The sequence below is a fragment of the Folsomia candida genome, unplaced genomic scaffold (assembly GCF_002217175.1).
Source record: "Folsomia candida strain VU population unplaced genomic scaffold, ASM221717v1 Fcan01_Sc007, whole genome shotgun sequence".
NCBI classification, from domain to species: Eukaryota; Metazoa; Arthropoda; class Collembola; order Entomobryomorpha; family Isotomidae; genus Folsomia; species Folsomia candida.
The window spans coordinates 3884279-3897148 of NW_019091199.1; the positions used below are offsets into that span (position 1 = coordinate 3884279).

At 37.4% G+C, this 12870-nt stretch overlaps 5 protein-coding genes across 9 annotated transcripts in view; 2 read left to right on the plus strand and 3 right to left on the minus strand.

Annotated features, from left to right (window-relative positions):
* The window catches only part of LOC110852630 (calmodulin-binding transcription activator 1), a 60094-nt gene extending 59093 nt beyond the window's left edge, over nt 1-1001 (minus strand). Inside the window, exon 1 of the mRNA XM_035853471.1 lies at nt 480-1001. The gene's annotated coding sequence lies outside the window, so the exon portion shown is untranslated. The remainder of the gene's footprint in view (nt 1-479) is intronic.
* A 694-nt stretch (nt 1002-1695) lies between these two features.
* Nucleotides 1696-4388, minus strand: LOC110851719 (AP-2 complex subunit mu). Its single transcript, XM_022099603.2, has 10 exons — nt 4213-4388; nt 3897-4115; nt 3672-3834; nt 3390-3608; nt 3201-3292; nt 2929-3107; nt 2692-2851; nt 2540-2613; nt 2347-2458; nt 1696-2249 (listed from the first exon to the last, which is right to left on the minus strand). The coding sequence occupies exons 2-10, from the start codon at nt 4071-4073 to the stop codon at nt 2115-2117; spliced, it is 1311 nt and encodes a 436-aa protein (XP_021955295.1). The 5' UTR covers nt 4074-4115; nt 4213-4388; the 3' UTR covers nt 1696-2114.
* A 1186-nt stretch (nt 4389-5574) lies between these two features.
* On the plus strand, nt 5575-6851 carry LOC110852403. Of its 4 annotated transcripts, none has more exons than XM_035853641.1 (4): nt 5575-5668; nt 5813-5865; nt 5947-6381; nt 6457-6851. In XM_035853641.1, exons 1-4 carry the CDS (start codon nt 5590-5592, stop codon nt 6619-6621), a joined length of 732 nt encoding a protein of 243 aa, XP_035709534.1. In that variant the 5' UTR covers nt 5575-5589; the 3' UTR covers nt 6622-6851. The 4 variants fall into 4 exon arrangements, 2 of the variants coding, with proteins under 2 accessions (XP_035709534.1, XP_035709535.1); XM_035853642.1 differs by having other exon boundaries at nt 5986-6381; XR_004835267.1 differs by having other exon boundaries at nt 5629-5719; nt 5986-6381.
* Nucleotides 6837-8172, minus strand: LOC110852402 (39S ribosomal protein L47, mitochondrial). Its single transcript, XM_022100471.2, has 4 exons — nt 7795-8172; nt 7559-7655; nt 7199-7482; nt 6837-7089 (listed from the first exon to the last, which is right to left on the minus strand). Exons 1-4 carry the CDS (start codon nt 8061-8063, stop codon nt 6921-6923), a joined length of 819 nt encoding a protein of 272 aa, XP_021956163.1. The 5' UTR covers nt 8064-8172; the 3' UTR covers nt 6837-6920.
* A 100-nt stretch (nt 8173-8272) lies between these two features.
* LOC110852481 lies at nt 8273-11282 on the plus strand. 2 transcript variants are annotated; one of them, XM_022100568.2, is made up of 5 exons: nt 8273-8767; nt 8871-9072; nt 9188-9440; nt 9640-9819; nt 9952-11282. In XM_022100568.2, the coding sequence occupies exons 1-5, from the start codon at nt 8610-8612 to the stop codon at nt 10296-10298; spliced, it is 1140 nt and encodes a 379-aa protein (XP_021956260.1). In that variant the 5' UTR covers nt 8273-8609; the 3' UTR covers nt 10299-11282. The 2 variants fall into 2 exon arrangements, with proteins under 2 accessions (XP_021956260.1, XP_021956261.1); XM_022100569.2 differs by lacking the exon at nt 9640-9819.
* Nucleotides 11283-12870: the final 1588 nt, after the last annotated feature.

The following is a 12870-nucleotide window of genomic DNA, read 5'->3' on the forward strand; positions in this document are numbered from 1 at the left end:
ATGTGTCCTTTTGCAGTAAATGCCATTTTTAGAATCGATATCTCGTAGGTCAACTTGCACGAGCAGAGTAAATTTAGTTGTTGCTTTTAAGATAATAATGCGAGAATGTCACAATCACTCGCACAATGTAACACAATGTGAGACAATACATTCATATGACGGCATTAGAGGAGAAGTACGTTATGAATTCCTAAATTCTGTCGTGCTGCTTATCTATGTACCGTGGGTGTCACCCTATAATTTGAATTAGTGTTCATGATTCTGCCAACGAATTATGCAAAATAATAAACAATGAGTGTGACAACATTTGCATTTGACGGTGTTTCAACTGAAATGGTTTTCACTAATATCAATTATGGACAGGCAGGCAGGTGAAATGGTAGCATTATGCATTATGCATTATATTTTGAGCTTAATTATTGGGGAAATAAAACACGGGTGGAAGAAAAAGGTATTAAACTGACTGACTATTTGCTTACATATTTGTATACCTTGACCCAGTTAGCTCTCTCTCTGTGAGGTTGTCATGATTTGTCTCCATTATAGAATCCCCTTAAAAATTACCACAGCATGATTTCTTTCGTCAGTGAATTGTGAGCAGAAAAGTGAAAGCAGAAGAGGAATAGCCACGCCACGACAAGAGAGTCTTTAGTTCTGTCATCACAAATCACAAGCGTTTGCCAACATGTGGCCACAAAGTTTTTCGGCTGAAACTGTAAGATGATGAAGGAGCGCTTTACGTATAATTCCACTGAAAACAGTCTTCTTAAATTATAGGAATTAGTTCTAACACTAAACAAATCAGTCCTGCTGATTTTTATGATTCTCCATACGAGCACAGGCACGCTACAAAAGTCAGGTCACCTCTCTTCTGTCTGTGCATGTATCCCGGATTACTAGGCTCGCTGAATCCCAGCTAATGATGGATGATATCCAATAAATTACATAAACAAATAGTGAATGGAAGTAGTGGAGTTACAATGACAAATATGAAGACGACGGGCAGCACAGTTTAAACGTGAAAGTCGGGAGATTCCGCTTTGCCCGGGTGAAGTCCTCACATGCTTCCGAACTCTCCGAATAATTCGAGTGTACGGAGAGATCAATATAATTATATTCGTCGGATTGCGAAAGACAATAAAGTCCAATCAACTTATCTCTTCATTTAGTCGGATGGATGGATATACATGGGTTCAAGCCGTTCGGTCTGAAAGCCCTTTGTGTGCAGAACGCTATGGTAAATATGCCATTTCTTTGTCGTCCAAAGAAACAAAACATCCACGACTTGTGCACAAGATATCTACTGTATCATATCGTGTATGAACTTGGTCAATATTAATTTAATTAGATTTTCCTAGTCGTATTCGTATTATTATTAAACCAATATGAGGGGGTATACCACGTGGGAGCAGTACGAACAGTACTGTGCATATGCACGTCTACTACGACTACATACATACTACAATAATCAGAGTACATTCATACTTACAAATATTTATGTACATTTCCATTTTGAAATGGTTTATTAATTTCCAATATTCCAATGGTTATGATCACCATTCGATTGGAAAAAGTCATGCTTGACTTGTAATAACTGACAATAATGTTTGAAAATTGAATTTACTATGGAATGATTTGTTGTCCACGTATGCATCGTTGATGATAAATAGATGTGAATAAACTAATCGTAAGTAATACTGTTAATTCTCAAGTGTAATTGTGAGTCGTTTTACTAATTCAGCACATTTGATTGTACACTAATAGATCTGATCTGGTACATTTGTTGTTGATGTATATCTATTAACATTTTTGTTATTCTGTCCCTGGTCCATACTTCTATATGTTGCCATCGTCGTGTTCAGAAACAAAAACTTGCAACCCTCTACAATTCGAGGTTCACCCAAAGAAATGTAATAATTATAGATAGAGATATTTGGACATTTTCACCGGAGTCATTCTTAATTTTTCTTCAAGATAAAGTCTAATAACTTATTAACAATTTTTTAAATATAATTTCAACAAGAAATTCTGATTGGTAAAATATAAGTTTGAGATTTTTAAAGAACAAGAGCGACAGGAGTGTAATTTGTCTTGGTAGTTAGTTGCGTTTTCCTCTAACATCTAGTTTCATACAATCCACTTCGTCCAATATATCTCACCCATTTAATAACTTCGTGATCAGAGTAGTTCAATTTAGATTCAAAAACCTTTAAATATCGGACTTTGAAGCCAGAAGGGGCAAACGGGACCTGAAGTAATAATTGAATTTACCATCAGAATGTCTCTTGTACGAGTATAAATATATAATCGTATGTAATGGATATTATTTATATGTATGTATAATACCTCAAAGTTTAATGAGATTGGAGGACGCGTCCACTTTTTCTTGGTGTCCGTTTCAAGTAACTCAATTTCTGCAGACAATTGCGTTTCCTTCATGCCAGCCATGCGCTTGATTCTATAAGGAAAAATTGCATAAAATACATTTTAAAAGAAACTTGAGAATTTATTATGTGCAAATATCATGAAAATGACTCACTTCCAAACTATAGCATTTTCTGAAGCCTTGTACTTGGCTTTTCCCTTCATGCAGATCAACTGCACGCCAGACGTCTGCAACAAATAAAATTAAATCAAGTGATAAATCATAAAACTATTTCATGCAACATCAAATGTAAATTCACTTCTTACATTCAGTGGAGTTGGAATTTTGCATTCTATTTTTTGTCCAAGAAGTGAGGGCTTAAAGTTGGATTTGAGAACCACTTTCACTTCCATTCTAGTGCGTCCAACCTCACGAACAAGTGGAATTACTCGGAAAGGAAGAGAAATGTCTTTCGTTGTACGATACCTAATTTTTAAAAGGGGGTAATATTATTTTTATGAGTAAATGAAAGTCTAGCAGTTAAGAAAAGTTATTAGAAATACTTCATGAGTTCAAATTCTCCGTCAGGTGGAATGAATGAAATGGAATGTTCAGTTTCAAACTTTGAGAGTTTGACGCATTGATGGAATTGGCAATCATCGATAACCACGACAGGCTTCCCAGAGGTTCGAACTTGCTCATCAGTGTTTAACCCTTTCCCAGCTTTCGAGTCCATGACGATCTGCAAAGTAATAACCATCATCATACTTGTAATTCCTCTAAAGACCATTCAATTTTATAAGAATGAAAATATTTTTATTTTTAGCGCTCTAACCTTATCGTTTATTCCAAATTTACACTCGGGCATCCCAGACAAAAATGATTTCATTACTACTTTTCCAGCAACGTGAGCAGATAACACTTGACCTGAAATCAATTGCAAATTATGTTGCAGTCAATTACCTTCCGACAGTAATCTTGTTTTGTTTTAGCTCGTTAGATTTTGAATAATAATTTGTCCTACCTTGTGGTGACATTAAGAGATTGCAAAATTCTAAAACATCCAGGAATAGTTCATTCCTTCGATATTTGATCCCCTCACGCCTCCAGCCAATTTGTCCCGTGACTTGTGATGTAATTTGTGCTTGCTCCTCCTTTGTTTGTGATTTGACCCCTTGTTGTGTGATGAACGTCTTCAAAACTCCAGAATCCGTATTTTGGGGATAGCCAAAGTCCAATATTTCTATTTAAAATACACATACAGAAATGTAAAATGTGATTTTTGATATTGAACCATGTAGCGTACCATCCAAAAGTTCATAAATGAGAACAAAGTTGTTTTTAACATTCTCCTCCGAAATTTTTCCAAAGTATGATTGCATACAGTCAATGATTTTTAACAAAAATTCAAAAACCATTGCGGCGTTGACATTTTGCTTTGTGACTGCCGCAACCCAAATATTGGCTCTCTGAAAATAGTTTTTATTTAGCTCAATTTAAAAATTCTCTAAGTTCAGTACTTTTTGTCTACCTTAACATGAAAGAAGGAGGTTCGAGCAATATTTGTAACGGGGGATCGAACTTGTTGTCTTGCGTGGATGACATTGACCCGAAATGCGTCAACTGCATTGCGTCCAATGTCATCTCGATACACCCGTGATATCAGCACCTCCCCCTTGTGGTTGTAAATGAACAGGCCGCCGATCATTCTTGATTTTGAAGAACCCACCCAGTGAGGGGTTTCTATTGTCTAAAAAATAAAACAGAATAAGCTTTAAATCAACAAATACCTACTCACATTTGTATTTTTAAAGAATTTGGTAATAAAGTGACTGATTAATTTTTACCTTCCACTGTCGTCGCAGGAGAATATAATATTCCCGTGATGTGAAATAATATGAATCCTCCTTCCACCAAAACAGGTTGAAAAGGCAGCAAAGTGGGTGTTTCACAGGATTCCGAGAATGAAGCAAATCGTCCCGCAATGTCAGCAGAGACTCGCTCTCGTCTCACCGAAGTAGTTGCGTACGTAGTTGCATGTTTATGGTAATGGTACTCTACAAAATGGTGAATCACCAATTGGTGCATTACGTACATACATAGGACTCAAATCAAATCATGACTGACAACAAAATGGTTAACCTACGCATATGACCTATATGACCTGCAAAGTAATTGTAAAAATAATCGTCTCAGACTGCACAGGGAACACAAATTTCAAATTTAAATCCATCCGTGTTGATGTCTATTTAGTTTTGGATTATAGAATCTGATATTCAGATTCGTTTTATTTTTTGTTATTATTTATTAGCATAATTTAACTAAAAAACACCCGCTCGTCAAGTCACAAGGCTCACGCATGTTGTAGCGCCCGCCATCTACCATCTACCCTATGCTACCGTACAGCATCTACTTTTTTATCATCTACCTTTTTTTTCATCATCTACCTTTCTAAAAATCTCAAATTCCCCAAAAATGTTAAAGTGCCCCAAATCTTCGGTATTTATAAATCCACCCCCACAATTTTTATGGGGCAACGTGAGATACATTGGGGCAACGTGAGACTTTATTTCATATTGGGGTATCGTTCGTTTTTTAGCGAGCGAAGCGAGCAGGTTAGGTTAGATCTACTAGGTACGGGAAAAGTGTGAAATGTTTAGTTAGCCAACCTAACTAGCTAGGCTAGTTACAACCTAGCTAGCTAGGATAGATACAACCTAGGTAGCTGTGCTAGCTAGCTAGCTAGGCTATGTAGCTGTGCTAGCTAGCTAGCTAGGCTATGTAGCTGTGCTAGCTAGCTAGCTAGCTAGGCTAGGTAGCTGTGCTACCTAGCTAGCTAGCTAGGCTAGGTAGCTCTGCTAGCTAGCTAGCTAGATTAGCTAGCTAAGCATTTCACACTTTTCCCGTAACTAGTAAATCTAACCTAACCTAATAATTAAGGGATAATGAGTGAAAAAGTCCATTCCAAATGAATCTAACCTAACCTAACCTGCTCGCTTCGCTCGCTAAAAAACGAACGATACCCCAATATGAAATAAAATCTCACGTTGCCCCAATGTATCTCACGTTGCCCCATAAAAATTGTGGGGGTGGATTTATAAATACCGAAGATTTGGGGCACTTTAACATTTTTGGGGAATTTGAGATTTTTAGAAAGGTAGATGCTGAAAAAAGGTAGATGATAAAAAAGTAGATGCTGTATGGTAGCATAGGGTAGATGGTAGATGGCGGGCGGTACAACATGGCTCACGCACGATCAGGCAGACGACTCAACTTGGCTGTCTGCGGCGGGACTCTGCTCATGTACACGCATTGCAAATTTGCAATTTTGAAATATTGATAACTTCTACATTTGTAAACTGGCAATTTTATTTTTTTTATTTCGATATATTTAAATGGAAGTTCAAGAAATGATTGAAGTAGTTTTGAATGAAAATCTAAATTCAGATGCTCTGACCAAGTTGATTCGAGGGGATCATGGTTCCATCTTGAAAAAATTAGTGAGACAACAAAAACAAACTCAACCAAACCAAACCGTTTTGGTTTAGTTCAATTATGTTAACAAAACATGTTTATTCTAGAAACTAAAAGTTATATTTCTTTGTGGATTGTCTGCACAGGACTTGGAATTTGGGAATTTGTCGGTCTCCCCTTCCACTTTGAACTCCAAAAATAAAACACCGGTAACAACGCCTTGTCATCTACGTTCACTCACACTGGGTCGGCGTCAAAACGATGCTATCCAGAGGAAACCAAAGTCGGCTAGCCACAGCATTTTGTCTCAAAGAATTGCGATTCGGGCATCCTTGCAGAAAAATATCAAGCTGATGTTGACTCCGGAACTATTCAGGGAAGATACCAGCGAGCCATTCAATCTAGATGCACCTTTCAGGCAACGTCGCCAGCTACAGGCAGCTGACCTTGGTAAATCTGGAGTGCCGTCATTTGGAATTACTAATTCTTCCCGGACAAAGATAATGAGGGAATTTGCTCAGTACCGAAGTAAACAATTTGAGGTTAGTGAGATTAATGAAACAAGGATGTGTCAATGTCAAATATACGTGTATTACGTTAATTTTAATACACCTCAGGCAACGACACCGATTTCCAAAACGGTTGGCGCGTCTCTTACTCAAACAACGCCAGTTTCAGCAATAAAACGAAGATGCACTCCAAAGTCGTTGTTTGGAAGCCTCACTAATCCCGATATCGAAATGTCAGAATCAAGCGAGGACAGGCAATCAAGAGATAACTAAACTAAGCATACAAATAACAGCAATAGATTTGTCTTCACTTTTTATTTGACTAACTTATTATAACTTTTATACTTTTACCTTTGATTAATGACTCAGAATTAATCATATGCATATAATGAAGTTCTCAACAAGACACTAGATTGGACTGCATTATTACGCTCAATATGACTCCACTGTGCCTTTAGTCTAGTTAAAATATAATAAAGTAGTACACATTTTTTGCCATAAAATGTTTCAATTTATTGTTTGTTTTTGTTATGCAATTGTAATTAAATGTTCTACCGTCGTTTAGCATAGTCCTAGCACCTATTCCATTTGAATGTTTTTGGTTTTATGTTGCCGAGATGCCTATTATTTGTTCTCTCAATTACACGTTCAACATTGATATCTGGAAATTTTTCTTTTATAAGTTCTCGGTCCACGTCTGGGAAGTGTTCAATGATTTCCTTTACTCCCTTCCTGGCCTCTCTGAAAGTTATACATAACCACAATAATTTTAGACATGTAATGCTGAGTACGTATACTCCAAGTCTGTGCATGTAATGTTGCATTATAAAATCATTCAGTCGAATTATACCTTCTCTCCCATCTTTTTTGTTTAATTCGCTTCTCATTAAGCCGAACTAAAAACCAGGCCTTTTCGGATGGATGCACTACGGGTTCCTCACTCTTGGCTTTCAAATAGTCCTTGTTCTCCTCCTTGGGGACGGGGTATTCATTAAATTGACTATATTCAGGAAGACCCAGAAAGTTTTCTTCCTCCGCCCCTGGCCTTTCTCCCGTTGTTCCCGTTTCCAGAAGATAATATGCTCGGTTCCTCTCTCGCACCACCTCCTCCAAATTCGTCATACTCTCTGCCACCTGTGAAACGGTGAAAACATTAGTCATTAGTCGTCGTAATAGTAAGTAACCCGATAACGCAATGTCAATTTCTCACTTTATCTATACGCTCAGGGTTTGGAAATAATTCGCTCTCATCTTTACAAGCTTGTTCCATAGTAAGCAACATATTCTTCTCCTTCAGCAAAATGTACCTGTGAAAATATAGCAAATGAAGCAAATCAATCACCCTCACCCCATTTTGTTTAACAATCATCTAATATTCATACAGATTACACATATCATATATTCCTATTTGTGTGTACTGTTTTGAGTATGTAGTACTTTTCTTACCATAATTTGTGAATATCTGTATTACTTTTAAGCCGGAGCTCGTCTTTTGTCCAAGACCGACCAGTTCGCACAGTCCCCTCGCCCCAGTTTTTCTTGTCATCAAAAAACTCCATGAGATCAAATTTGGTGGTGGTGGTGCTCACCATTCGATAAGCGTTTTTGGGTAAAAATAACGCTGAAAAAAGCCTGTCGACATTATTTTTACAACTAAACCGAGTCAACGCTTGGGACAAGTAGGTTGGCACAACCAGGCGACGCAATAGCGACATGTTGTTCAAATTACTTTAACGAATTATTCAACAGCTACAATTTCTGCACTTGTTGTTATCCTTTCATATCTCTAAAACATCCGAAGACCGGATTCGTGTGAATGATATTGGTGATACTCGAAGTTCGCAGCATGGGGAAAATGCGATTCAGGTTGCGTGCATAAAGGTTTGCTTGTTGATGTGTCGTGATTTTTGGCAGTGCAACACAGTATGCGGCAAAGCTGCCTTGAAAAAGTAAATAAATGTTAGCACGGCCATATGATAATCCATTGAAATAGATAATATAATATCAGTTTGTTTTGAAGGGATTGCACATTCTCTTTTGTTGCAGTCATATACATAATTATTCAAATTAATTGATCTCCACCTGGCTATAAATTTTTACAATCTGTTAATTCTAATTCTGCTGGTGGTGAAGGTGAAAGTGCAGTGGTCAGGTTTATTTTTTAGGTTTATAAAATATTTTTTGTCGGTGGCGCATGTTGTTGTCACTGAGGTCAATAGTTATTGGACAATTAAGCCTATGGTAGAAACCAAAACATAAAAATGAGGATGCACACCCATGGCAAATGCACGTCTAATATCCTTCTTGGGGCCCTTACCGTATTTTGTGTTGTTCTTTTGTACAACTATTGGACCGTGTCCAGCCTAAATCATGATCTGATACTCAAGATACACACCCTTGAAGCACGTATAATCCAAGTGTAAGTTCATAATTCATACAATTCTGAATATTTTGCGTATGTTGTAAATTACAACTGGTAATAAAGAAATAAAAATGAGATTGTTTTCTAACTTGTTTTGTAGGTCCGGAACGAATGACGCATTGCAAGCGAGTTTGGACAAGGTGCAAGACATCAAAGATAAAGTCGAAGGGAACTTGAGAAAGGAGCAACTTGTTGACCAAAAAGCCAAAGAGGAAATTGCCCAGAAATCGAATAAAATAAAATCACTTTTGAATGATGTTGAAAATTCTAAGCAGGCTACCCAGAATTGTAGGGATGAACTTGTAAGTGCATACAAATATCCGGGGGGTCAATGTGTATGTGCATATGATGATATGATCAATGATTATTAATCATTGATTTAACCATAATATTACAACAAGTTTGTCAATGTTGCAGACACAGACAGAAGCCAAGATGCAAGACAAAGATAAAGAAGTTTCTGAAATTAAAGCCAAGATCGTTTCACTTGAGGCTCAATTAGTTGAAAAAAGTAATAAGGTGTCCAGACTAGAGAAAGAAGTAAAGCAGAAACTGGTGGGCAGTAGTACAGCCAAATCGGGAGGAGAAAAGGGACCAGTTCCGGCCCCAGCCATTGAAGTTGCTCATCAAGATGACCAGGAACAACCTGTGCTAATTAACGATCCAGCGGGTGAGCATGATTTAACTTTTCATATCAATATTTTTCCATTTCGTTTTATCTGAAATCGTTTGCTTTTAACAAATTAAACGCTGTTCATTTTTTGTACATATTGCATTGGTCATAAAATTTGGGGCGAAAAAAATGTTTCTGTTTTCTAACTCGTTTGTCCTTCTTTGTCTGTAACTAATTGCATGCTCTTGCTTTCCAGTGCCTTATCCAATAGGGTGGATGGAATCTCATGGTTCCATCAGCAATCCAAAAAAAGTTATCATAAAAAATGAGGGTGATAGCGGCATAGAAAGGCGCCGAGGTATGGGTCCCGTAATCATAATTGATCCTCCCAATCTCCCACGATTAAAAGCCAGATTCAGTGTTTTGGATCGCCCAAGTAATTATTTTTGTGTATTCAGCTTGCTTGTGTAGCTAATAAATCCTAGTTTAGCTATTTGGCTATATATAAATCTGTATATTGCTCATTTTAATCTGAATTTTTATTTTTTATATGAATTGTTAATTTCAGAAAATGAAATGAAGCCTGAAGTTGGTGGTGCGTCCCCAATTAGACAACCGGATAGTCTAGTTAAACCTCAAACGCAAGATGATGGGAACATCAACAACAACGGTGGCGGTGAAGACTTTGGCCCACAGCCTGGCGTATTACCGGTTCCAGGACATCGAGCTGAACAACCGGTGCACGCTGAGCAAAATCTTGATGCAGCAGAAGACGATGGTGACAGACCATTGAAAGACGATTTCGGAGTACAGGATGACCAGTCACCCGATGGGGCTCTTTCTCAAAAAGAAGTTATAAATGCGGCGATTCAAGCTCCCAACATGAAACATGATGATGTAGATCACCACCAATAATAATAAGTCTGATTCATTTGCGGTTGTTTTGTGGCATTTAACGGTGCAGTACCTCCGGTCTATGCGTGTAACAAAGTCAAGCACAGATTACATTGTACAAGTACTCATCATCGAAACATTAAATACTATATATAGAGAGATACTTATTATAAATAGTTATATATCCCTTTTGTAATTTTATCTATGGTAAAAGTGTCTAGATGATAGGCACGACAATTAATCTTTGTAATCATATTTAGCCTTAAAAAGGTCCCCAGAGGTAGTATTATTGCATAATATTCGGTTTAGCTGCTCTTGTATTTAAATATCTGTATAATATATACACATGTGCTGGGTTTGTGAAATTTCAGTAAAAGTTAATACTGCTAGTCTACCATATGCATAGTACTTGTTTGAATATAAAGCTAAAAAAGTAACGGGCAAGTTAGCAAGTTCCGCTCTGGGGTACCGCGCCGCGTGATGTAATCTAATTTACTTTATCTCTAAACGAGTGATTTAGTATTCAGTTATACAACTCGAATTTCCTCATTGAAAGGAGTGCAAATGAGATTGAAATGGAATGTCAAAGGTCAGAGAGTCATATTTCGTACACTATGCGAAACTATTGTATGATTATATCTACTGACTGCCATGAATCTGCACAGAGAGTGTGTAGAGTTGAACCCCGTCTCTCCCTGCAAGGAGCTGTGAAGCATATATGTACTTGTGATATATTTTCATTAAAAGCAAGCATATGCTGACATTCGACGTGTTCTTAATAATTGGAGACACATTAGATATGTGCACCGATGCAAAGTGTTGGTATTGGTTGATGTGACTCAATTTTCCAATTGCTTCTCCGATGCTTCAGTTTGTATGCATATTGCTTGCTGTAATGATGATGCAACTTCCTTGAAATTCACCATACGTTTTCGTATTAAAATACTGTTGTAAACTGAGAATTTTACATCCATAATAAACTACCTTCTGTCAATTTGTTAACAACGTGCGGCTTATTAATTTGAAGTGCTTTAGTGTGATCGTTACCAAAATATTTACTTGGAATTTATTTTAAGGAAATGTGCACCTAACCAACCAACCAAGCATACGGAATGCCTGTAGAACCCTGCTTCGATTTTGCAACGCGTTCTCATTACTACTCATTCATTAGGCGGTTACTGGTTAATTCAGGTAAATGTTTAATTAGTTGTGGTTATGCTAATTTAATTAATAGAATTTATTTGATAAGTCTCAAAAATATCTGTTCGTCATCTACAATGTTACATGTGGATACATTTTATTGTGTGGCGTTGTTGGGCCGGTTGTGGGATGGACTCTCTGAGATCGGAAACCATTACATCCATTTACAAATGTGTATATCTTCTCCACTTGTGCTGATCCTGAATCTGAGGGACAAATACAACTGCTTTAAGTGGCATTTGGAGTATAAATACTAAAGGTGGCAATGTAGATCTAAAAAAATGAAAGGAACAGGATGCCAGATGGTCATTTAAAAATCCTCTCCATCTCCTTAAAAAGGGAGCTTTTATTTGTAAGCATCATTCCAGCACATGATGCGGACTGCAGACAACAGACAATACAAGGAACCGAGATTTCGATGTCTTTCCCGAACAGAAAAAGTCTCTGCCACGTTACATCTTGCTCTTGGAATTAAGTATGATCTCTTAACCTGATTGATTAAGTAAATACGTAATTTTAAGTTTCCTACTTCCTCGTGTGAATGCCCCCACACACAAAAGAAAATGATTCATTTAATAGCGATCAATTTCTACGAGATATAATTTAGCTTAACAGGGTGGTCCGATAAAGTCTCATATGTTAATTTCAAATGGAAGTAAGCCATCCTTACAGCGAGGTCAAGAAAGAAATTGCGAATCTATGTACATAAGCACCAAATCATTACATATGCACCTTTCATTAATATTCAGTAATGGAATTGTAATGGTATTTGCATAGAGTAGTTGCTGCTGGTCGGAAACCCCGTCGGACAGATACAGAGGTCAGGCTTCCTCCCGATATTTTGCGCAATCCCAACTCTCACGCATACATTACCATCCCACTTAAAAGGTATCCTTGCCCAGGCCTTTAATTTTTAAAGAACAATTGGTCTTGGCGAAGGGAAGAACAAACTTCAGGAGAACTGTGCAGCTACATTTACGTGTAGTCCTGCTCATAACTTTTCAAATTTCTAAAGAGGTTTTTAGGCAAGAATACTTGAAAGGTTTTGCAACACGAAAGGCTTCTTCCTCCTCAAGTGATACATACGTTTACGTACTTGCATTACTGAATTGACTGTGAGAAAATTGTGAGCAAGTTTGAGAATAACTGACTGATAGCCATCCATCAGACGAGATTAAATTAACAATCCGGATTCGTTAATTCCTTTATTACATACTTGCAGAACACCAACGTATCAGGATCACAACCCGTGGTATCATCAACACTGCCTGGGTATTGCACAAGGGCTGCTGCTGTCTATACCGTTTCCTGATAACCGTTGATACTGCATGCGCAGAATGACTTGTCCAATGCTGTTGGGTGGTAAGTTCTGGTATGAATGATAATATGAATG